At 48.6% G+C, this 25,078-nt stretch overlaps 1 protein-coding gene and 1 pseudogene across 1 annotated transcript; both read left to right on the plus strand.

Annotated features, from left to right (window-relative positions):
* Positions 1-7,145: 7,145 nt before the first annotated feature.
* Positions 7,146-11,497, plus strand: LOC118625056 (annotated as a pseudogene).
* A 1,897-nt stretch (positions 11,498-13,394) lies between these two features.
* DNAJB2 (DnaJ heat shock protein family (Hsp40) member B2) lies at positions 13,395-24,189 on the plus strand. The gene is made up of 9 exons (XM_036253558.1): positions 13,395-13,523; positions 19,128-19,228; positions 19,847-19,956; positions 20,976-21,029; positions 21,169-21,291; positions 22,290-22,382; positions 22,560-22,662; positions 22,836-22,906; positions 23,724-24,189. The coding sequence occupies exons 2-9, from the start codon at positions 19,164-19,166 to the stop codon at positions 24,080-24,082; spliced, it is 978 nt and encodes a 325-aa protein (XP_036109451.1). The 5' UTR covers positions 13,395-13,523; positions 19,128-19,163; the 3' UTR covers positions 24,083-24,189.
* Positions 24,190-25,078: the final 889 nt, after the last annotated feature.

Consider the following 25,078-nt stretch of genomic DNA (forward strand, 5'->3'; position numbering starts at 1 on the left):
TCCTAGGGCTAGAGTTGTCTAACAGCATAACACAGTAGGATAAAATAACTAGCATGGCAACTTTCTTAGGCAGGGCATGGAAAGGAAAACAGTGAAATATGACAAGGTCTCTATTCTCAGTGGACTTACCATCTGGTTGGAAGAACAAGACTCATTCATGTAAAAGAAAACTGACAACAGCATAGAGTGAGGCTGCTTTGGGAAATGGGGTCATGGTCTCTACAGAGCAAGAACCTTTGGTAATTACAGAACACATAACCTCTTGCGATCCTTCCCTGGCTCTCTTTTCCCCTTGTGCACCCTCACCCCAGCAAGATGAATACTGAAAGAGATTTTATCTTAGGCAAACCCCGAAACGTCTTTGACCTTCAGGTTCAGGTTCTTCATTTGTAAAACGGGGATAACTTCACATTGTGAGGACCAGATGAATTTAGGACTGTGCACAGACACAGCAAAGCACTTTAAGCAGCTATCTGGATTCTTAGAGCATTTTATTCACTTATATTAGTGCGTGTAGTGCATCATGGCTGCATTTATTCGTGCACACTTCCATCTTACTACACAGAAAACTTGTTGAAGGTAAGGACTGTGTCTTATTCACCTTTGTGTTTTTATTTTATTTTATTTTATTTTTTTATTTTTTGGTACAGATAGAGTGGGAGGGAGAGAGAGGTAGAGAGAGAGAGAGGGAAACATCGATGTGAAAGAGACACATCGAGTGGCTGCCACCCGCACGACCAACCAGGGCCGGGGACAAACTGCAACCGAGGTACGTGCCCTTAGCAGGAACCGAACCCGGGTCTCTCCGGACCGCAGGCGGACGCTCCAACCGCTGAGCCAAACCGGCCAGGGCACCTTTGTGTTTTTTGTTCCTAGTATGATGCTTAGCATATGGTAGGCATTTGCTAAGTGTGTGTCAATTGAATTGTTTCACTTCAGAGATGGGACTAAAATTAGGGTGGAAGTCTAAGAAGTCAGAATTTACAAATTGGCAGGCTGAAGACCAAATTCCCTTTCAGAAATGTTTTGTTTGGCTCTCAGAAATGTTTTGTGTTAACCTCTGAAACATTTAGAATATGAAAAAATTCAAGAATTGTTTTTATGTTGGGCTATCTCTAAGATCACCCCTCTGCTAGGAGATTACCTAGAAGAACTAGAAGGACTCAGCATAAAACTGTATTCACAACTAAGATTTTTTACATCAAGGTAGGGGGGATACACAGCTGGAATGTAAGGGGGAGACACACAGGGGAGTCTGAAGTAATCTATGCCCTCTCCATTCCATAAGGGCTCACAAAATAGAGAAACATTCCCCTGTAGTGTTTCTGCCCAAGGAAGCCCATTAGAGACTCGGCATCTAAGGTTTTTATTGGGTATCAGTCACATAGGCACTTCTGCCTAGCACATACAAAAATTCCAGACTCCTAGAAGAAAAGCAGGTGTTCCGCATAAACCATATTATTTACATTAACAGTCTAGGCATAACGAACCATCATTGTCAGTTAACTGCTGATTGGAAACACTTCAAGAGCCAAGTTCCCAGATGCCAGCCAATGGCCAACCTTGTAAGTAGGCCTTTCTGAGGATAGCAATCTCAGACCTGCTATGTTAATTCTTTTCTGCACTATCATATAAAAATGCAGATTTCTAGCTTTAACAGAAAAAAACAAACAAAAACAAACGAGAAGGTCTGGCCATACCAGGCCTGCATTCCCATTTAGCAACAGTGGTAGGCAGAATAACAGTCCTCCAAAGAGATCCACATCCTAATCCCCAGGACCTGTGACTACATTACCTTACATGGCAACAGCTTTGCAGATGTGACTAGGGTAATGATCTTGAGATGTGGAGATAATTCTGGATTTTCTGGGTAGGCTCAATGTAATCATAAGGGTTCTTGTAAGTGGAAGAGGGAGGCAGGAGGGTCAGAGTCAGGGAAAGAGAAGTCAGGAGCAAATGTCAGAGTGATGTAATTGTTGGCTTTCAAGATGGAAGGGAGCTATGAGTTAAGAAATGTGGGCAGCTTCTAGAAAATGGAAAAGGCGAAGAACAGATTCTCCTCTAGAGTCTCTAGAAGGTGACAACCCTGCCAACACCTTGAATTTAGCCCCTTAAGATCAATTTTGGACATCTGGTCTCCAGAACTGTAAGATAGTAAATTTGTGTTGTTTTAAGCAACTAAGTTTGTGGCAATTTGTTACAGCAGCAACAGGAAACCAATGTGGCAACAAATGGAACTGGGTGGTGGCTACATTATGACAAGCAACAAGCTGCTCCAGTTCACTCAGTCCACACCATTCTGTGTCTCCCTGACACAGAAGACAAGTGTCTGTTGCCGTTTAACATCATATGTTCAGCCTACATTATACTTTTATATTACCCTGTCCCCTGTAGCAAGAAATTTACAACTAAACAGGCCTTCTGGCAGGGAAAATAGAGAAGACAAGGGTTGAGGAAAAAATGCCCAAGGTATGTTGGTGGAATGCAGATTCTGCTTCTGATTTTGTGTGTGTGTGTGTGCATGCACACATATGCACACATACATGACTGTGAGTGTGTATGTCCTCAGGATATATACAGGTACCTCTGAATTAGGACCATGAGCTCTGGGTGGGTATGCAGGTAATGGTCCATATCGCCAGATAGAAAACTTTTAGACAGACACATACATGTATGGAATCTAGAAGATGATTCCAGACACTTCTTCACTCTTCCCATGGAACCACTGCTTAGTCCATCTACCCTGCATGGGTGTCTAGCAAGCCACACTCTCTTTGGATCTCTATTTCTCTTTTCTTTGCCCATCATTTTCTCCATCTTTTCTATCCTCTTCCCAGAATCTCACACCTCCATTTTGGAGCAGTGCAACAAGGTCCTCAAAGTTTCAGATGACTCCACTGACTCCATCTGAGAGAGGTGAAGCTGAGCCTTAGTGCGCATCCTTCTGTTTTTTCAGACTGGAGCATCTACCAGCTGTCCTCCTCCTCACAGCACCACCTTTCTAAAGGGATATCTCCACGTCTGCTCTCCTCCCCACTTTCAATGCAGGTTTGGTTCCCATGCTCCACTGAGATGTTCTTGCCAAGTTCTCTGGTGACCTCCATATTGCTAAAGTTTACATCTCTGTCTTCATCTTTCTCCACCTCTCAGCTGAATTTGACATAGTTGACCCTTCCTTCCTCCTTGAAAAACTTTCTTCTTGGCTTCAATGCCAAGCCCCTCTCCTGGTTTTTGTCCTGGCCACTCCTTCTTGGTGGCCTTTGATGGCTTATTTCTAAAGGGAGTTCCTATAGCTCAGTCCCAGGCTCTCTCTTTTCTCTCTCTCTCTCTGTGCGTGTGTGTGTGTGTTTTGTCCCTGAAAAAGCAACTGCTGAAAGTAAGTGATGAGTATATGGGGTTTTATTATATCATCTCTACTTTAAGTATATATTTAAATGTCCTTAATAAAAAGTTATGACATTTCTAGGTTTATCCAAAAGGAATAGAGCTAGAGTATATACATTCCCAAACCATGGTGAAAGAATGGAACACAAAGAAAGAAATATCACCTATATACTTATAACTCTCAAATTTATATCTATTTATATCTTTATTTTGGACCTTTTCTTTGAACTTCAGATTCATGTGACTTTTTGCCTTCTTGACATCACCCATTGAAAACCCATTAGACATCTCAAACAACACATTCAAAGTACAACTCTCAATACCCTCACCCCAATCCCTGCCAAACCTGCTTCCGTCCTAGGCTTGTGAGTCGGAATGAACATCATCTTCCACTCACATGCTTAAGTTAAAAACCCAGGATCACCCTGCATTCCTCTCTTTCCCTCTCTCCTTCTCCTCTTTTATTAGTTAGAATGGAAAGTCTGACTAACATCAGCTTAAACAGCAAGGATGAAATTTGAGTGTAGGGAGGTTCCAGGGTTGATTCAGTGATGTCACCAATAACTCTGGTATTTCCAGCTTTCTGCTTTGGCGTCCTCAATGAGCTGGTAGCATCTTCCTTCATGATCACACGAGGCCTGCAGCAACTCCAACTATTATGTCTTCACTTGACACTGTCCTAAGGCAGGAAAGGGGGGGTTTCCTCCCACATCTCCTTTTATCAGGGAGAAAAACCTTTCCTTAAAGCACCCTTGTGGACTTCCCCTCATAGCTCACTAGCCCCATGCCTAAACCAGTCTCTGGGAGGAGGGAATAGAATTACCATGAATGGTTTAAACTGCTCTATATTCACCCCTTGAGCAAGTGAAGGGTGAGTAATTTTTTTTTTATCCTTACCCGAGAACATTTTTTGGGTTTTTTTTTTTTTTTTTTTGCATTCATCTTCAGATAGAGCGGGAGGGAGAAAGGGAGGAAGAGAGAGAAACATCGATGTGAGAGAGAGACATCGACTGGTTGCTACCCACACGACCCCAACCGAGGGCCGGGGACAAACTGCAACCGAGGTATATGCCCTTACGGGGAACCAAACCCGGGTCTCTCTGGACTGCCGGCCGATGCTCTAACCACTGAGCAAAACCGGCCAGGGCAAGGGTGAGTGGTGAGTAATTAAACAAATCAGGACCCTGCCAGCAAAGAAGTGGAGGCAGGGTACAGGTAAGGCCGGTGGGTGGGTCTGCCACACACATGAACATGTCTCATTACTTTGAACCCAGCTACTTCCCACCATCCCCACTCTAGTCCAAGCCCCCATTCCCTCATTTCTGAATGCCTTACAGTAGCCTCCTAACCAGTTTTCTGCTTCTACTATTGAACTGCTATAACACAGTCTCCACACAGCAGCTGCAATAATCTTTCTAGAACACAAAGCAGGCGATGATGCTTGCTTAAACCCTCCTATTGTACGTAATAAAAACTATTCTCCTTCCAAGTCCCTTTTGCCTCTGTGATCTTAAAGATCTCTCTTTCCTTCACTCTGTTTCCTTGAACACATGGGGCTCGCTCCTACCTATGAACTTTTGCACTCACTGTTTTCTATGCCTGGAGCACTCTTATCCAGATCCTGCTATGGCTGATGCCTTGTCATTCAGTCTCAGTTCAAATGTCACCTTCTTAGAGAGCTGCTCCTTCTTAGTAGTAGCCCCTCCCATCTCTTTCTGACTATTTCCAGTTTTGTTTTCTTCATGTGCTTATAGCTCTCTGAAATTGTCTTCTTTATCTGTTATGTGTCTCCCCGTGAAAATGTCAACTCTTTAAGAGCACAGACTCTTTTTGCCTACCACTGTATCCCTGGCATCTGGAACAGTGCCTGGCACATAGTAGACATTCAATAAATATTTTCTGAAGGAATTAAGAGTATTGACTGCCTCTTATTTTATAACTTAGGTACATTAATATGATTTTAAAATCTGTCTCTTTATTCTGTTTTACATAAGGCCCCTCCTTCCATCTGCTTTTAGGATAATTTTCATTCCAGAGATGGTGATATCTCAGTTGACTCTGAGCCCAACTGGGAGAAGCTAAAGTGATAGACAAGAGGTTTTTGGGCCCGGTGGGCCCTCTAGGTCCCAAATTCTTCCACCAGGATAATAATCCCCCAGGATGATCATTCCTGAGGGCTATGCCTTCATGGATCAACTCTGTGGGAGGCTGGGCTTCGTTCCCTTTGACGTGCTTGTTGGCTGTGTCTTCTGTCTGGGGATCCTGGCCTCTTAGTTCCAGGTAGAAGAAAGAAGACGTCAGTGCACAACTGATACCAGAGTTAATCATCTTGATATTATGGGTCACTCCCTAGTATACTGTGATGAGAAGGGCTCTGAAAAAGCCTCTACCTCAAAATAACCCCCACTATTTGCCACAGTGACTGAGATTTCACAGTAGCAACTACATCCTGAGTAGGATTGCTAGATAAAATTATTTTATTTGCTAAATCTGGCATTCCTGTTTCGAGTCATGGTTGCTATCTGGAAAAGTGACAGAAGAGATGTAGTGTGGTTCCCAGGCAGCAATAGGGTCCGTCCGAGGTCATGAATTTGAAGTCAGATCCATCAGGTTGGTTCTGTGTTTTTCCACTGTTTCGTTGGGCCAACACAGGCAGAGAGTTGGTGAAGAAATGGGTTAAGTAGGGTCATGGTTTAGTCAAACGAGGCTGCTGAAGCTAGAGGGAGGCAAAGGAGTTGAGGGGTATGCAAGAGGGTGCTCACCACTGACCATGCAATTTAAAAGGGAAGGAAGAGAATAAAGACACAGGAAGGGGATGAGGGACAGTGACAACTCTGCCATGTGGAAAGAGGAGAAACACTGAGCTTGAGGCCCAGAGACTCTTAATTCTACCACTAATTAACCTCCATGTGACCTTGGGCAAGACAGATGAGGCTTCAATTTCCTTTTCTTCATAATAGGAATAGAGGCCCTGCCTTGCCTACCTCACAAAGTTGTTAAGGGACTCAAAGGAGATAAGGGGTGGCCCTGGTCAGTTTGGCTCAGCGGTTAGAGTGTCGGCCTGCGGTCTGGAGAGACCCGGGTTCGGTACCCGCTAAAGGCACGTACTTCGGTTGCAGTTTGTCCCCGGCCTTCGTTGGTCGTGCGGGTGGCAGCCACTCGATGTGTCCCTTCACGTCGATGTTTCTCTCTCTCTCTCTCTTCCTCTCTCTCCCTCCCACTCTATCTGTACAAAAAACAAAAATGGAAAAATGTCCTCGGGTGAGGATTAAAAAAAAAAAAAAAGGAGATAAGGGGTGAAGCAGCCTTAAGAACTACAGTGTAGAAAACAAAAGTAAGAGGGTAACATTTTTATTTTACAATTTTGCCTAAGGCCATAGGGCAAGTCCTGTGGAGAAATCAGACCAAGCTAGACCAGTAACAACTTGCACTGAAATAGGGAGAAATACCAACAAAGAGCTTTGTGCCCTGCTCATCAGCTTGCTTTCCCCATGGAGAATAACAAAGCACTTAGGAAGTATGTGTTGTTTAATCCTCACAGTACCACCTCTCCACATTCTACAGATAAGAAAGCTGAAGCCTAAAGTTAATGCTAGGGATGGGGCTAAAACCGAGCTCTTGTTCCCTATGTTCTTTGATAGTCTGAGTTCCCACCCAGAAGGCCCCAATGTTGATCTCTTGCCCCAGGACTCATTTCTAGTTCACCACAGACTCTTCATAGCCCCACCTATACTCCACCTCGCTCCCCTATTTGGGCCCAGGCCCAGGACTTGCCTGCTGCCTGGTAACCAAATCAATAGGCCTGCCCTCCTGGGGATGTTTCTAACAACATTCCCACCCTGAGAGCAGTCCAGAGAGTATAAGGAGGTCGGAGGCTGTGGGTCTCTCATGGACCCATTCCTGCTTTCCATCTAGCAGCAGACAGACAACCCAGCCAGCCCCCAGCCAAACTGCATGGTGAGCAGAGGTGGGGGGGTGAGCAGAGGTGAGGGGCTGAGCAAGCAAGCGAGGGTCCCAGTGGACCCAGGTGGGTGGTGTGAGGGAACTTTGGGAGTCCAGGTACTCGGGGCTACAGTGTGTGGGCAGGTAGGGTGGGGAAAGGAGAGAGACTTCCAGATGTGAGTGTTCCCCTTCCCGAATGTGCTGGTACGTGGGGGCATGTGCAGTGGGCAGAGAAGGACAGGGTGATGGTAACCAGGATGTGGGTCTGAGCCTGGGTTCAGTAGCAGGGCTGCTAAAAGTTCTGAATTTAGGAGTATGGAGTGTTGGGTAAGCAGGACCGGAGCACAAAATGCAGGCACTACCTACAAACCCTGGGCTCCATGGCAGATCACTGTGGTCCCACCTTCCAGTTGTGGGGATACATCCTCATAGCCCTGCTCAACTGCAGTTACATATTAGTGGGGGGAGGGAGGAGGAGGAAGAGGGAGGGTGCTACCAGTCATCGAGAGTTGGTTGGGTGTGGGATCATTTGATATCTTTAATCCATATCCCCACTAGGCAGGACAGAAGAGCAGTTAAGAGCATGGTTGGAGCCATACTGTCTCTACTTTGAATATTCCTCATTTTGCTCATGATCTTGAGCTAGTTGTTTAACCTCTTTGAGAATCAGTTTCCTCATCTGTAAAATAGATTAATAAAAGTGCCTACTCTGCCTGGCGGGTGTGGCTCTGTGGATGGAATGTCGCCCTATGGACTGAGAGGTCCCGGTTTGATTCCCAGTCAGGGCACATGCCTGGGTTTCGAGCTCAATCCCCAGTAGGGGGCGTGCAGGAGGCAGCTGATTGATGTATCTCTCTCACATCAATGTTTCTATCCCTCCCTCTAAAAAAAACAATAAAAACATATATTTTAAAAAGTACCTACCCTGCCCTGGTGGGTTTGGCTCAGCGGTTAGAGCATCGGCCTGCGGTCCAGAGAGACCCGGGTTCGGTTCCCGCTAAAGGCACATACCTCAGTTGCAGTTTGTCCCCGGCCCTGGATGGGTTGTGCAGGTGGCAGCCACTTGATGTGTCCCTTTTACGTCAGTGTTTCTCTCTCTCTCTCGTCCTCTCTCTCCCTCCCACTCTATCTGAACAAAAAATGGAAAAATGTCCTCAGGTGAGGATAAAAAAATAATTAATTAAATTTTAAAAAGTATGTGAAGCACTTAGCATAGTGCCTGGAACCTAATTAATGCTTAATGTATGGGAACTAATCAACATAATGACAAAGTCTGCTGGGTACAGGTAAAAGAGTATGCTATTTTTACAGTAAAAAGGGAGCTAGGGCAACTGAGGTGAAATAATTTGAGGTCATAGAAAGGTTTCTTTGCCCAAACCTGCTGCCTCACCGTAAGGGGCATCAATCCCAGTACCTCAGACATACCCAAGAGGTCAGAGACACCTTGCATGCACCAGCAGTTGTAGGGGCCAGGACAGTGTTTGGTTCTGTAGACAGAGCCCAGCCAGGCTCGGAGATGCAGCAGCTGGCCTTGGCCTCACCAGGTGGTTGGTAAGCTGAGAAGCTGAGTTAGCGCTCTCTCCTGGACCTGGGGACTTCTGAACTGTGTCCTTAAATCCCTCCCAGATTAATTCATTAACTTCTCTCACCATGACACTAGCAACTGGGGGAGAGGGGTGTTGGTAGGGGGACCCATCATATGGTGCACCCTAGCATGTGTCATGAAATGAACCAGGCGACATGCATATATTCCTTCAGTTAATCCTCAGAGGAATTCTAAGAGGGGGCTCTTATTATTGCCCTCATGTCATTGGGGAGGATGTCAACAGAGAGGGTAAGACTCTTGCTTGAGACAAGTGGAGGAGTAATGGGGCTGGGATACAAATAACTTATGGATTAATCCCAGTCATCTAAAAATCATGTGTGAAGGCCCTTATGTCATATAAAAATGTCAACGATTTGTCAAGTTTATGGAGAAAGCATTTTATTAAAAATGTATGAACTATTTTGGACATGCAAAAAGGCATAAAGAATAATATAATGAACAACTGGTACCCACTTTAAGAAATAAAATCTCTTTCCAATTACATTAATCTCTACCGGAGAGAATCATTATTCCAAATTTAGTGTTAATAGTTTCTCTTGCTTTCTTTTTTTGAGATATACACATATTATAAGACTATATAATAAATACATAAATTATCTGTCAATGATGCATAGTATTATTTTACAAGTTAAATATTTATGTAAATGGTATCATAGTATATGATTCGTCTTAATTTGAGATACATCACTTTAAGCTTCTAGGCTTAAATGTGTTAAGAGTTCACATTTCTCCATATCCTGCACATTGTTAAGCCTCAAAGTTTGGAGAAATTTGATGAATGTGCTCATTTTATTTTTAAGGTCTGTGGTAATGACTTCTCAAGCAACGAAGTACTCTGGTAGTACCCAGAGAAGTACTTACCACATTGTCACATACCTGTTAACTCATGAAATGCTCCCTTCCCTGGACAGTGAGTTCTTGAGGATCGGGACTGAGTGTTAGGTGTTATGCACAGTGCCAGCACAGTGTTCAGTACACAGTAGAGGTCCAATAAATCTTTGATGAAGCAAGAGGGTCAAGCTTTCTTGATTCTCATGGGACTTCCCAGGAGGGACACTGATCTTTCTCTTTTCTTAGACCAACAGTCCTGCTTCAGGGGTCAAGAGTTCTTTGACCACCAGCCTTGAAGCATGTTGGTCGCAGCCCACTCCAGACCCACCCACACCCAATGTATGGCCATTCCAAGCCCTCTTTTCCCTTCCTTGCTGACATCTCTAGCTGTAACATGAATCCAGAGTTCTTTTTGCTTTTATAAACCTCTTTCTTATCTTTGACCTCTGGAACTTCACTTGGAGCTTGCTTCCCTCACCTGTGGCCCCTGATTTCTTTCTAAACACATGTGGGTTGTTCTTTTTTTGAAACCCTCACCTGAGGATATTTCTCCATTTATCTTCAGGTAGAGTGGGAGGGCCGGGGAAGAGAAAGAGAGAGAGAAACATTGACTGGTTGCCTCCCACATGACCCGACCAGGGCCGGGGTTGAGCCGCAACCAAGGTATGTGCCCTTGACCAGAATCAAACCCATGACTTTTTGGACTGAGAGCTAACACTCTAACCACTGAGCAACACCGGCCAGGGCAGTTGACTTTGTACTCTGCCAGACTCATTTTATCCTCTCAACATTCCTCAAGATGCTTAGTCACCGAGCAAAACTCTATTATCTGACAACTGTCCACATCTTCTGCTTTCCCTGAGGGGTTTGGTCCAGCCCCCAGAGCCAATGCCTGTTGGTCCTCAATGCCACCAGTAAATGCTTAGCCACAGGAGGTGGGGCAAGAGGAGCAGAGTCCAAGAACCTTTGCCCTCATCTGGAGAGCCACTCAAGGAAGGAGGGCAGGAATTTTGTCCAGGCATGATATGCTTCTTTCTGCTGAAGGTGTTTTCTGCTCTGCCCCTAGCGTGAGTGCATCTCAGTCCATGTGGGGCAGGCTGGCGTGCAGATTGGCAATGCCTGCTGGGAGCTCTACTGCTTGGAACATGGAATCCAACCAGATGGGCAGATGCCCAGTGACAAGACCATCGGGGGAGGAGATGACTCCTTCAACATCTTCTTTAGTGAAACTGGGGCTGGAAAACATGTGCCCCAGGCGGTGTTTGTGGATCTGGAGCCCACTGTGATTGGTGAGTGATGATTCTTCTCTGCCATGTCCTTGTCCCAGGTAGCACAGCAAGTCCTTCCCTATAACTGGAGAGCACTGGAGTGTGTGGTTCTCAGCTACTGCAGCCAACTAAAACTCCAGATCTGCAGAACCACTGTCACTTAGCTCCAAGTTTCAATGTCACCCCACATCCCTTTCCTTTTCACTGATGAACACCTAAAGGCAAGGGTAATAGCAGAAACCTGAATGGGGCTCCTCCAGGGTAGGACTTGGGCCTGGAGACCACACTTCTACTGGGTACCCTGGGGCTCTGAGAGCCAGGCTGCCAGAGGAGTGGAGCCTAAAACTCTGTTCATTGCAGATGAAGTTCGGACGGGCACGTACCAGAGCAGCTCATCACAGGCAAGGAAGATGCTGCCAATAACTATGCCCGAGGCCACTACATCCTTCGTGTCTATCCTAAATAAAGTTCTGTGGCCTTACTGTCTCACAAATGTCTTTTCTCTTGGGAAAAACCATGGCGGGAGGGCTTCTCCTTACTGGGATATAAGAAGACTGGTATCTTAATCTGGACTCCCTGGAAAGTAGATCTGATTTCAGAATTTATTAAAGGGTACAATTCCAGGAAGCAGAATGGGGGCAACGGGGAGTCAAGCAGAGAAGGAGGGAGAATTTACCCTAAAATAGATGCAGCTGAGTAGATGGCATCTCAGAACAATTCCTTGGGTGAGGGGCAGGAGTTGCGGTGAGGGTGGGAGAACTTATGCCCTGATCCACTCTTCCATTGGTTAAACCTTCAGTCCATTTGGAAAGAACCCCCTGCACGTCCAGAATGGACACTTGGGCTGCAGGGTTAACAAAGAAACCCTGGCACAGGAGGCGAGGTGCTTTTCAACTGCGTGTGTGTGAAGTTGGTCAGAGCTTCCTAAGACTGCAAGCAGAGCCTGGTGAGCCAGGAGGGGCTGACGTGGTGCCTCAGAGTAGTCTGATATAACTGATACAGCTGATATAGCTGGTGCTTACCCTAGAGATTGGGGTTTTATCTTCTTCAGGCAGGCAGTTTGGGTTTAGAGAGAACAGAAGCTGGCATTAAGGCAGAACAGTGGCACAGTGGCAGCAACCATGGGAGAATGGCTGGGGAGGGGGAGAGGGAGGGGGAGGGGCTGGGCTTACCTTCCAGCAAGCTCCATTAACACTCACCACTTTTTTTTTATCCTCACCCGAGGACATTTTTTTCATTTTTTGTCCGAGTGGGAGGGAGAGAGAGGAAGGGAGAGAGAGAAACATCGACATGAAAGGGACACATCGAGTGGTTGCTACCTGCACAACCCAACCAGGGCCAGGGACAAACTGCATCCGAGGTCCGAGGTCCGTGCCCTTAGCGGGAACCGAACCTAGGTCTCTCTGAACCGCAGGCCGACACTCTAACCGCTGAGCCAAACCAGCTAGGGCAACATTCACCACTTTTAATGAAGACAATTGACCCTTTTAAAAATATATATGTTTTTAGTGTGTGTGTGTGTGTGTGTGTGTGTGTGTGTGTTTAGAGAGAGGGAAATAGAAACACAGATGTAAGAAAGAAACATTGATCAGCTGCCTCCTGCATGCCCCCTACTGGGGATTGAGCCCGAAACCTGGGCATGTGCCTTGACTGGGAATTGAACTGCGACCCCTCAGTCCATGGGAGGACACTCAATCCCCTGAGCCACACCGGCTGGGCACAACTGACCTTTTCCTCACGTGCCATGTATTATGCAAGCACAGCCTCAAGCCCTCACTTCCAACCAGATGGCTGCCCCTAAAATCTTTGTCTGTGGACTCTCTTTAGCTGGTGCTAGGCTGGAGGATGGATTCATCCATTGGAGCTGTTGAAACTTGGGCAATCCCCACCCTACCCACAAGCCTCCAGAGAGATTCAGTGCCCAATGTTGCCTTCTACAGTCCTTCCTGCAGTCTCCCTTTCCCAGGATTGGATGCTAGGAAGCCAACTCTAAAGTGAGTAACACCAAGAAGGTGCTATCACCCCTAGGGCTGGAGGCCAAGGGATGAGATGGTGATGCCAGAGGCTTGGAACTGGGACACCAGGTGGGAACTGAAACCACAGCAGGGCTACCTAGTGAGCAGGAGAAAATAAGGAAGGAGGGGTGTTTGGCAAGAGTCACAGCCATGGAGGAGACTCAACCACTGTGTGAGGTGCCCCCAATTTAGGGACAAGGAGAGGAATACCCTGGCTTCTCTCTTCCTTCCACCCTCAATCTTCAGCCAGTGTCTCCCATTGGCTGAACACAGACGGAAGCTAGTTGGCAAAGGGGACTAAGAAAAAGAGGGTGCAGCCTGTGAGTTATAGATAAGGGCAGGGAAGGTGGGGGAATAGATCTCAGAGAAAACAGGCAAATAAAATACATACCAGCACCTAGGTCTAGCACTGGAAATGGAGTGTCTCCTGCCTTTCTCCAGGGACCTATTACCTGTACCTGTCACTTGTCCCAGCAAGTAAGTAGAGGATGGAATGGAAGCAACAGGGTGGTAGGGGGTTTAGAGAAGAAAATGGGCATGCCCAGTCCTGGCTGGTGTTCAGTGGTTAGAGCACCAACCTGTGCACTGAAGGGTCATAGTTTGATTCCTGGTTAAGGGCATGTTCTAGGTTGCAGGTTCAATCCCTGGCCAGGGTTGGGGCTCATGTGGAAGGCAACCAATCGAGATGTCTTCCTCACATCAATCTCTCTCTCTCCCATCCCATCCCTCCCTCCCTTCCACTATCTCTAAAAATCAACAGAAAAACATATTCTCAAGTGAGGATTCACAACAAAAAAGAGGCATGCCTAGCATAGCAATTTTCTCCTTCTAGTTTGGAATCATTTGTCCAGAGAGAGCAAGTATTCTCAATTTGAGGATTTAAGCTCATAGAGGAAGGTCCGCCCTGGGAAGAGAGGGGCCCACAGCTGTGTGTATGTGTGTGGTGCTGGCGGTGGGAAGTAATTTAATTCAGAGGGAGAATTTTGAAGCCCATTTTGGCTGAATAGCTCAGCTATATCTTCAAATCTGTTTATTTTTTCCACTAGGAGAACTGATTTCCAAGTCTCTATTCAACTCATGTCCTTCTTTTGACTGTTTTCAAACTTGGGAAGAGAAGAGGGTTTTGGGGGAGGAGCCCTTCAAACATCGAGAAATCAGTCATTTTTCGAGCATCTACTATGTACTAGGCCCTGTGTCCACATTATCTTGTTTAATCCTGAGGTAAATACAGATATACCCACTGCACTGGAAGCTTCATGGGAACAAGGCCTATTCTACTCTCAGTACCGGAATGTTGCCCAACACACATTAGATACTCAGTACTTGTCAAATAGACTTGTTAAATGAATGCCTATTTTCTAGATGTGGAGACTGAGGCTCAGAGAAGTGATGTGACTTGTCCAAGGTTACTCAACCAGTAAAGGGAGGAGTAAGGATTCTAACCAGATCAGCCTGGGCCAAAGCATATGCTGCTGCCCTCTTCTTCAGATGCTCTCTCCTCCTGCCCATAACAGTTCTAAGCACTGCTCCAGACACCACCTTTTCTGGGTCTGCCTGGTCCCCAATTCCCAGACAGTGACTCAGGTGCCTCAAAGGCAGGGAGTGGGCTGATACTCCTCTTGACACTGCCCTGCCCAGATACTGTGGTGGAGGGCATGTGTTGGGAAGTAAGGTATAGGGACCTAGTTTCTGGGCTGAACAAGGGCAGAGGTATCTTTGGGGCCATATTTTGGGCCTGTCAGCGCCCTCTGGAAAGCCCTCTCCCTAACCCCTGACATCTCACAGGAGGTGAAGTGAGGGCTTGAAAGAGGCCAGCAGGGAGGGCCAAGATGGAGGTGAATCTTCACCTGCCAGGATGGCTGGGCATCCAGAGAGGCGGTCAGGCTTCCCTCCTGTCCGCTGTCCCAGCCAGCCCGCCCTGCTCAGCTGTAAGTCCATCTCCTCTCAGACCCCGAAAGGCCTCCAGCTAGAAACTACTGGCAGGTGCCGGCAAGCCTAGGTTGGACTGGGTGTGGGTATAGGGAGGTGGCAACTCTGACCTCCATGGGGCAGCTGGGAGTGCCACCCAGCCTGGCTCCTGGGGGCTCCCTCAGTGCAGGGGAATGCTTTCATCCCTGATGCTTCTAAAGCCAGGCTACAATTATCTCCTGCAGGCAGACACAAGAGACAGATTCCCAGCCTTGGATCCCACTGAACACCTTTGTTCTCTCTCCTCTGATGTATCAGGAACATGCCTGCTTCCAAAGCTCCATTCTCACCATTCCCTCCTTCTGGAATGCCCCCCCCCCCCAACACACACACTTTTGTTGCCATTCCTTCCAGATTAGGTCATGGTGACCCAGAACCCATCCAACCCTAGGGAGCTCCGCCTCTAGATCTTCCCCGCCCTTACTGGGTCTCTATCACTCATTTGGTACTTGGCATGGACTGCCTTGTATGGTAGCACCTAGCTTGCCAATATCCTATTTCTCCAACTTGATTTAAAAAAAATTCTGTATGTATTTGTATAGTGATGTGCACATGCTTCAGAGTTCAGAAAGTGCCAGAGAAGGTTACAAACAACTAAAAGAAGTTTATACAGTGAAAATGCTTCCTTCATTGGTTCCCCTGTTGGCAGCCACCACTGTTAACTTTTTGTTAGTGTTTCCCTCCAGAGACATCTATGTATATACACATCTAGATACGTTTCTATGCCTGCCCCCCTCCCCCAACAATATATCTGGAAGGTGGTCTGTATCAGAACATACCTCATTCTTTCTGGTGGCAATTTAGTATTCCATTGTATTCTATTCCATCACTTTTTTTTTTATCCTCACCCGAGGACATTTTTCCATTTTTTGTTCAGATAGAGTGGGAGGGAGAGAGAGAGAGGGAGAGAGAGGGCGGGGGGAGAGAGAAAGAGAGAGAGAGAGAAACATTGACGTGAAAGGGACACATCAAGTGGCTCGCACGACCAACCAGGGCTGGGGACAAACTGCAACCGAGGCCCGTGCCCTTAGCGGGAACCGAACCTGGGTCTCTCTGGACTGTAGGCCGATGCTCTAAGCGCTGAGCCGAACTGGCCAGGGCTCCATCGCTTATTTAACAGTGTGTTACTAATGGGTATTTAGGTTGTTTCCAGTTTTTTGTTATTGAAAAGAATGCTGTAACTCTTGTATATATTTCTTTGCACATATGTCCAATGATAGTTATTAGAATCCCAATTGCTGGTCAGAGGCTACACACTCTCATTTTAAAATACCCCATAGTTAGAAGTTATACCTCCCTCTCCCAGTATGTGAAAATGCCTGTGCCCACAGCCTTGCCCATACAGTGTATTAAACTTTTTTATTTTGGTCAATCATTTGATAAGTGAAACAGTATTTTGTCACAGCTTTCCTTTATAATTCTCATTATGAATAAGATTGAGCATCTTTTCAATTGTTTAAAAGTCAGTACTTTCTTGTCTGTGAACTGTCTTGTCTGTGCCCTTTGCCCATTAAAAAAAAAAGGCATTGTTTGTATTTTCTTATTAACTTGTTGGAATTCTTTGTTAACAAAGGTAATTAACCCTGTTTGCTAGATGTGTTTTATATAATTTCCCTCAGCTGTCATTTATCTATATCCCAACTAGATTTTCATCTTGTCGGGTACAGGAACTGGAACTTAAACCTCGTTGTATTCCTATGCTTAATATAATCACACACAAGGTAGGTGCTAGACAAATGTCTGTGGAGATAAGAGAAGTAAGAAGAAAGAGACTGAGAATATTTTAAAGTGATCTAACTTATTTGTTCCTCTTATACCAAGATCAGTTAGGACTCTTGTTGTAAACAGCAGAAACTAATTCTGGCAAATTAAAAAAAGAAAACACACACAGAGATACTTGGAGAGATATCGGATAACACAGAGAACCAATAGGAAATCTCTATAAATGGGTAGGCACCAAGGGAACCTGGGCAGCCAGTACCATAGTCAGGTAAGGGCATAGGAATCCTACCTGAAACACCCCTGTACCCTCTACCCACTGCAGTGAGGCCCCTTCCTACCCAGGCACTGAGGCTGACATTTTCTCCTCCAGACACTAGAGGCCGCTGCTGGCTCCGCTGCCACCACAGCTGCAGAAATAAATCCTCAGCTGCCCCAGCTTCTCTGTGACTTGATCCAGATTCAAAATCCCAGTGGGAGCTTCCGACTGGCAGAGCTCATGTCTTTTGCCTGTACCTTTGGAGCCGAGAAGTCTAGGAGAGCAAGTGTCTGGGCTTTTAGGCAGGCGGTGGCCGGTCTGCCTGCCATCGAGACCTACGCAGTGGGAATTCCCCAAATGTAGGCAGGAAGCTCAGGCCATGGGTAGCCAGGACAACTGGACAAATGCACACCATTCTCTTTTCTCATATCTGGCTCAAGCTCTTCTCTTTGGTGAAGTATTTCTGGGTCACAAAGCCTAAAACACACTTCTGGACTCACATAATCATTACTGCTTGGTCCAATAATGATGCCAGAGAAGATCTGTACTAAGACCTTCTATGTATGTACCTCACCTCATCTCTGGTCTGCTGGCTGACGCTCTAACCGCTGAGCCAAACCGACCAGGGCAACCTCATCTGACTTTCAAACAGCCCTAGATGTTACCTGTGTTTAGGGAGGAAAAACCGAGTCCTTTGCGGTTTCCCCAAGTCACACAGTAGTGCCAGGTTGCAAACCTAGGTCTGTTTTATTTCCAAAGCCTTGGGGTTTCCCAGTGGGCTGTATTAATGGGCTGGTATCTTACCAAGTTGGAGCTCTGGGAAGGCAGGGATTGGGCCACATTCTTCTTTTTATATCCTGGCAACATCTACTATGTAGAAAACACTCCATTAATGCTTGGTAGATTGGCCTGGATGATATCAAGCAGGAGCCAATTCTGGAAGGTTCTCTAAATCTCCCATGAGACCTGAATGCAGGAATCATTTTTGAGGTGGAAGTCTACTCAGGATCACTTTGGGAAGAAAAATCTTGAAACCAGGGAATTTCCTTTCCTTGTTTTGTTTTCTTTTTACCCTTTAACCTCACTTTCCCAAATGTGTCAAACTGTCAATAAGAGGTTCAGCATCTGTTTATTATTTAATCATCCAATGGACATTTTTGAACCCCACCACTGACCTAATACTCTAGTAGAAAAAAGACTCAAGCTCTGTCCTGTGGAATTGACATTTAGTGGAGGAAGTGCATGTCAATCAAATAAACAAATGAATGCTAATTTGTAACTGACAAGTGTGCTTTAAGATGCCGGAAGATGCTACAAGAGGCAGATCTGACTTCTTCAGGTAAGTCGGGGCAGCCTCTTTTGAGGACCTGGGACTAGAGATGGAATCTAAAGAAGGAGGAGGATTTGGGCCTAAAGGGGAGTCTGTGAGACCTTGAGGTGGCTATTTCCTCCGGGATAAGTAACCATCGATCATCTAGCCTGTCCAGAGAAAAGCGGCAGAGGAACCAGGGGACAGCTGGCTTGTTGGCAAGTGTCACACGCCTGGATGGAGCCCGCCGCGGTCTTCCAGGTCCCAGCTGGGAATGACGTCGTCCTGGTGCAAGCCCAAAATAGCCGGCTCCGCCCTCATCTCCCGGCAGCCCCTGCAGCAGCACTCCCCTCCGCCCCCCCAGCTCCCCACACCCCGGGTGACAGGCCAAGCCAGCCTCTCTGAGTCTCTAGTAGTTTCCGTGCAGCTGACGCATGCTTGCGCACACAGCTGGGCCGGGAGCGTCCTACGCAGCAGCCGAGAGCCGGGCAGCGGGTGCCAGACGGTTCCCCGCGGGGCGCCGCAGGGGCCCGAGGACTCCGGCGGAGGAGGTGCGGGCGGGGTGCCCGGTCAGGCTGGGGGCCCTGGGCCGGGCTGCGGAATTAGGGGGCTGCGATAGGGCTCCCAGGGCCTGGGCACCGAGATAGCCGGTGGCACGGCCCGCGGGGCGGATAAGGCTGCTGGAGGGAGCCTAGTCACCCGCCGCAAGCAGAGCCCGGTGGGCTCCCTTCCCTCTGAGAGAGCCTCCCGGCACCCTGGCGGGGGGTTCCATCCTCAGGGAGGCGCCCTTGGGTCTTTCTGCCTGATTCTTCCTTCTCTCCTGCAGCTGCTGGGAGGCCCGCCTGACTTCTGACGAGTTGCCATGGCATCCTACTATGAGATCCTAGACGTGCCGCGAAGTGCGTCCGCTGATGACATCAAGAAGGCGTAAGTGCCTCCGCTGTGCACCACAAAGCCTGTCAAACCCCCAGCTCCCACCACCAGCACCATGTGGCCATTCAGAGGCAGTGCCAGGGGACCTGGCCCTTCACATCTGTAGGGAGGAAAGAGACCCCTGGATGAGTAGGAGAAAATCCATAGCTTGGAAGTTCTGCTGGGAGCTGCACTGTGGATCTTTCTTTAGTAAACTCTCCCTTCCCCTCCCTTCCACTCCTATCCCAACCCCAGTCCCTAGATGTGGGCTTTCTCAGGATGCAGTGCAGAGATGCCCAGGCAATGTGACTAGGAGAGACCACTGCCCCTTTACCCTCCATGGCCACATGTACCCCTCCATTTTCGCAACCCAACCCCATGGAGCCCCAAGAAGGAGTTAGGGCCGGGACCTTCTCACTCTCACTTTATCATCTGTTAATACAAGTAACCCTAGCACGAGCTGCAGAGGAGAGATAGAGACGCCATTAAAACACCACAGCGGAGGCAGCCCCAGCAGCTGGGGTGGACCAAGCTCTCAGTGGTGAAAGGACATTGGTTGGCTAGTGGGAAAATGGGTCACTTTGTTCTCTGCATTTGTCCCTTGACCCTTCCCTCTGAACCCGCTTCCTGCAGGTACCGGCGGAAGGCTCTACAATGGCACCCGGACAAGAACCCGGATAATAAAGAGTTTGCTGAGAGGAAGTTCAAGGAGGTGGCCGAGGCATATGAAGTGCTGTCGGACAGTAAGGCCAGGGTCAGGGCAGGGCATCACCCCCATTTTATGCCCCACTGCACTCCTTCCCAAAGCCATGCCTTTTCCAAGCTGGCATTTAAGTGACCCCCTCCCACAGGGACTCTGGGACTTTTTTTCCTTCAAATGAGTACCCACTATGTGCAAAGCACCTTTTTATTCTTCCCCTAGTCCCCTGTGCTCAGTGTCTGCTCCCCAGGATCTGGTAGTTGCAGCATGGGTCTTGGACAAAGGGAAGGATGCAGGGCAGGTAGCCAGTGTGTGCCAAGCCTCTTCTGTGCCAGGCATTGGTGTGTGTGATCTCCATGAGTCCTCACAGCCATCCTTTGAGGCAGGATTTATCACCCCCATTTTACTGGCAAGGAAACTGGGGCTGGGAGAGGTGAAGTAACTTGCTCAAGATCACACAGCTACAATATGAATGCAGGCTTTTTTTCATTCATTCAAAAAATATTCATTAAGTGTGTGTGGTTCGAGCCCTTGTTGGGTACTGGGGAACAATGGAGGACAAGCAGGCACTGTCCTCATCCTGATGGGTTTGTCACATTCTGGTCAGGGAAGATTGACATTAACCAAATAAATAAATAGACAAGAGTATTCAAAAGGAAAGGAACAGGGTGATGTGATAGGGAATAACGGGTAGCAATTTTTGTTGTCATGGTCCCAGAAGGCCTCTCTGAGAAAGTGACATTTAGGCTAAGCCCTGATCAATAATAACACAGCAATAAGGAGCTAAAATTTATGGAACACTTACTATGTATCAGGCACTGTGTTAAGCTGTTTACATGGATTATTTCATTGAATTCTGCAACAACCCTGGGAGGTAGGTGCTGTTATGTCCATTTTACAGATGAGAAGGGCTGGGCTGTTGCTAAACCCTACAGCCCCTGTCCCCTATGCACCCCGCTGCTCCCAAGTGTCAGTCTCTGGGCAGTCTTCTGAGGATATTAGCCCCAAAGGGGAGGCTCTCATCCCAGAGGGAGAGAGAAATGATCTGGTCTCTTCTTCCAGAGCATAAGCGAGAGATCTATGACCGCTATGGCCGGGAAGGGCTGACTGGAGCAGGTAGGTGGAGCGGTGGGATCCAGGGATGGAAGTAGGTCAGGGAGGAAAGGGGGGATTTCCTGGCCATGCCTTAGGTGGGGTGCCCTGGCTCTGGCAAGATGTATGCCCTCAGCCCCCTCTCATCCTGCCTGTCCTCCAGGAACTGGCCCATCTCGGGCAGAAGCTGGCAGTGGCGGGCCTGGCTTCACCTTCACCTTCCGCAGCCCTGAGGAGGTCTTCCGGGAGTTCTTCGGGAGTGGAGACCCTTTTTCGGAGCTGTTTGGTGAGTGGGCTCAGGAGTCCTCTGACTGGCTTGACTTCCTCCTCCAGGCCTGCCCTCCCTCGGCTGGGAAGTCCTTAGCGGGGAGGCTGAGAGGGAAGCAGAATTCTACAGACAAGATTCTGTGGGGCTGGGTCCAGTGAGAACAGGGACAGAACCTTACATAGGCCTGAACTCACGTGACCCTGTAGCGACACTGCAGAGATGACAACAATAATACATTGTTAGATCCCCACAATGACAGCCATGAAAACAAGGCTCAGAGACTCATGTGACAATAATAATGCCATTGCAAACAACAACAGACACCATTTCTTGGAATGAACCCTGTGAGGTAGATCATTTTATCCCCATTTGCAATGACAAAACTGAGGCACATTCAAATAACTTGCTTAGAGGCACAGCAGATGGCTGAGCAGGACGTGTAGCTGTGTTTGCCTGACATCACACCATGCTGATCTTCTTTTTTATTTTTTTTATCCTCACCCGAGGGCATTTTTCCATTTTTTGTTTAGATTGAGTGGGAGAGAGAGAGAGGAAGAGAGAGAGAGAGAGAAACATCGAAGTGAAAGGGACACATCAAGTGGCCGCCTCCTGCACAACCCAACCAGGGCCGGGGACAAACCGCAACCGAGGCATGTGCCCTTAGCAGGAACCGAACCCCGGTCTCTCTGGACTGCAGGCCGACACTCTAACCGCTGAGCCAAACAGGCCAGGGCATGCTGCTCTTATAGCGAAGGAGCTATTTGTCCTCTCTCTCTCTTTCCCTCTCCCACTTCCTTCCTTTATTCTTTATTGTGGACAGAATTTATTAGTGAACTTTTTCATATATGATATTAAAAAGGAATTTAATTTGTAAATAAGTCCAAGAAGAAAGGAAAAAAATCAGAAATGTACCCAGTGGCTTAGCAGCTTGTATTTCTAGACATAAAAGTAGGATTCACATATTTTTTGGGGGAAATCTCTTCACCAGATAATCGTTAATCTGCTTATTGTTGCAGAAGACCTAGGCCCCTTCTCAGAGCTTCAGAGCCGGGGTTCCCGACACACAGGCCCCTTCTTCTCCTTCTCTTCCTCCTTCCCTGGGCACTCTGGTAAGTTCTGTCCCTTCCCACTTTGGCAAGCTCTGAGTCCTTGGCTCTTCCAAGTCTTCTCTCCGGGACACTGCCTGTGGGGAGAGCTGAGGTTCCTGGCCCACTGTGACTGCAGCCTGCCACATACAGCCCCATCTAACCACCTCTCCTCCTCCTCCTCCTCTGTCCCAATGCCAGATTTCTCCTCCTCATCTTTCTCCTTCAGTCCTGGGGCTGGTGCTTTTCGCTCTGTTTCTACATCCACCACCTTTGTCCAAGGACGCCGCATCACGACACGCAGGTGAGGGCTCCTTCTGGTACCATACGGGGTGGAGGGGGAGCTGCATACAACTAGAAAGTCAGCCCCTTGAGGACAGAGCGCAGTCTGTCCTGTCACTGCAGCATCCCAGATCCTGGACGAACACCTGTAGGACTCAGGCATGCCTGCTGAATGACCTGTGCTGTCTCCCACAGGATCATGGAGAATGGGCAGGAACGGGTGGAAGTGGAGGAGGACGGGCAGCTGAAGTCAGTCACAATCAATGGTGAGGAGCAGCTCTGCCACCAGCCCCTGGCAGGAAGCCCCAGCCCCGGGCCCCAAAGCTCCCTCCTCGAACTGCCGCCATCCGAACCTTGGGGCAGGGAGGGAATGGCAGCCACAGGCCAGACTTGCAGGATCGCAGGGAAGGGGGCCAGGGCAGGGAATTGAGGAGTCTCAGGGCTGGTTAATCACTGGCATCATTAGTGGGGTACGTTTGCAGAACTCTACTATTTTTAAAGCACTTGCACACATACCATACCCCTGTATTCTTCAGACAGCCAGGGGAAAGCAGGGCAGTCGGTATTCGCCCTAGTTTTCATTTGAGGAGGCAGCGCCTCAGCACAGTTTAATGGCCATAAACCAAGCACCTCCAGGTCCAAGGCTCTGTCCTACTTAGAAAGGAGAAAATCCAGGAATGAAACTCAGGACCCAGGATTCGTGGAGCTGAACTTTTGCCACAACACCTTGTGTAGAAAGTGGTCGCCATGGCTACCCTTTCACGCCTGCCGACCCTGGGAACACTATGCTGTCTTATTTAATCATTGGCACATTTTGACAATGTAGGCTTTCTCATCAATCCCATTTTATAGTTGAGAAAAGGGAGGCTCAGGGAGGTTGAATAACTTGCCCAAGCAGATAGCTCATACCTGCTGGAGCTAAATACCTGCCTGGGCTCATAACCAATATGCCAGGGGTTAAAATGCATGAATGCCAGCTCCAAGAGGGGCTGGAAGTGGTCAGCATCATTGCCACATGAGGCAGCCTGGCAGGATTCCCCTGGCCTGGGCCAGAGGGCCTCATGGTGGCTGTGACTCCTGCAGGCATCCCAGACGACCTGGCACTGGGCTTGGAGCTGAGCCGTCGCGAGCAGCAACAGTCTGTCACCTCCAGATCTGGGGGCATGCAGGTGCAGCAGACCCCTGCCTCACGCCCCACTGACAGCGACCTCTCTGAGGATGATGAGGACCTGCAACTTGCCATGGCCTACAGCCTGTCAGAGATGGAGGCAGCTGGGAAGAAACCGGCAGGTGGGCGGGAGGCACAGAGAAGACGGCAGGGGCATCTCAAGGCCCAGTACCAAGATCTGGGCATGGGGGGGACCCCTGAGAGTGCAAGGGGAGATGCAGCCCAAGCTGGTCCACCCCTGGAGGATAAGGCCTCTCGGTGCCTCATCCTCTGATCCTCAGGCTCAACCCACCCCAATTCAGGGTGACCTGGGGTCCTGCTCACTGTCCGAACAGAGAAGGGTGTGGCCCCTCCAACTCCATGCTCCCCTACAGGTTTCCCTCCAGGTCCCCTGGACTCCAGTGTGGATGGGCTTTGCTCTGCTGAGCTGATAGGTCCCTGGTGAAGCCCAGGGTGGGGGCCTCAGGGCTGTGGGAAATCCTGAGGAGCCAGAGTGCACTTCTTATATGATGGGGGGTTTCTAAGGGGCATTAGTGGTTTGGGGCAGGCCTTTTGTGCCCAGGTCTTCTGCCACCTGTGTTGCTGATGATGTCAAGGAAGGAGGACTTGGCCTGGGGTTCTCTGAGCCCAAGTCAGCAGCTACACTGGGGAGTCTTCAGCTCTCCTCGTCCAGCTGCGGACACCCCCACCCTGGTTTCTGTGCAGTGTTGAGCTCTGACTGTCTCTGTTGCTTCCCTTCTGGTGCTGCTGCTTCTTCCTCACACTCTCCTCTCTGCAATTCCCCGTGGGCCGCATCGCTTGCTCTCACTGCCGTCTGGCTAGAACTCCCTTCTTCCTTCCCCAAGAAGGCCTCAGTGTGGCGAGGAAGATGCTGTGGCCCGTAGGGCCATAAGGTCTTCCGGGGAGGCTAGCTGGGTGGGGCGGGAGCCTCTCGGCCATCCAGATTCGGAACCGGAGCCCACTCCTCCTCCCTTCCTCTTGCTGCCTCAGCCAGCCCCAGGCCTCGGGACTAGGCAGAGGTGAGGCCGGCTAACCCTGGAGAAGTGGGATAGGACCAGGGTGCCCCAGGAGGGAGGACTAGGAGGGGACTGTGCCCCGTCCCACTTCACCATGCATCAGGGCTCAGGGAGAGGCCACAGGGCTAGCCCAGGTCTGCATGCACTGCAGTGCCATCCACCACGGCTTGCTGCTGACCCTCTCTCCTGTCACCCACCCCCGCTCTCTCCCCAGATGTGTTCTGAGCTGGATGTCCAGGATCCAGAGTCGATGC

The sequence above is a fragment of the Molossus molossus genome, unplaced genomic scaffold (genome assembly GCF_014108415.1).
Source record: "Molossus molossus isolate mMolMol1 unplaced genomic scaffold, mMolMol1.p scaffold_m16_p_11, whole genome shotgun sequence".
Classification (NCBI taxonomy): domain Eukaryota; kingdom Metazoa; phylum Chordata; class Mammalia; order Chiroptera; family Molossidae; genus Molossus; species Molossus molossus.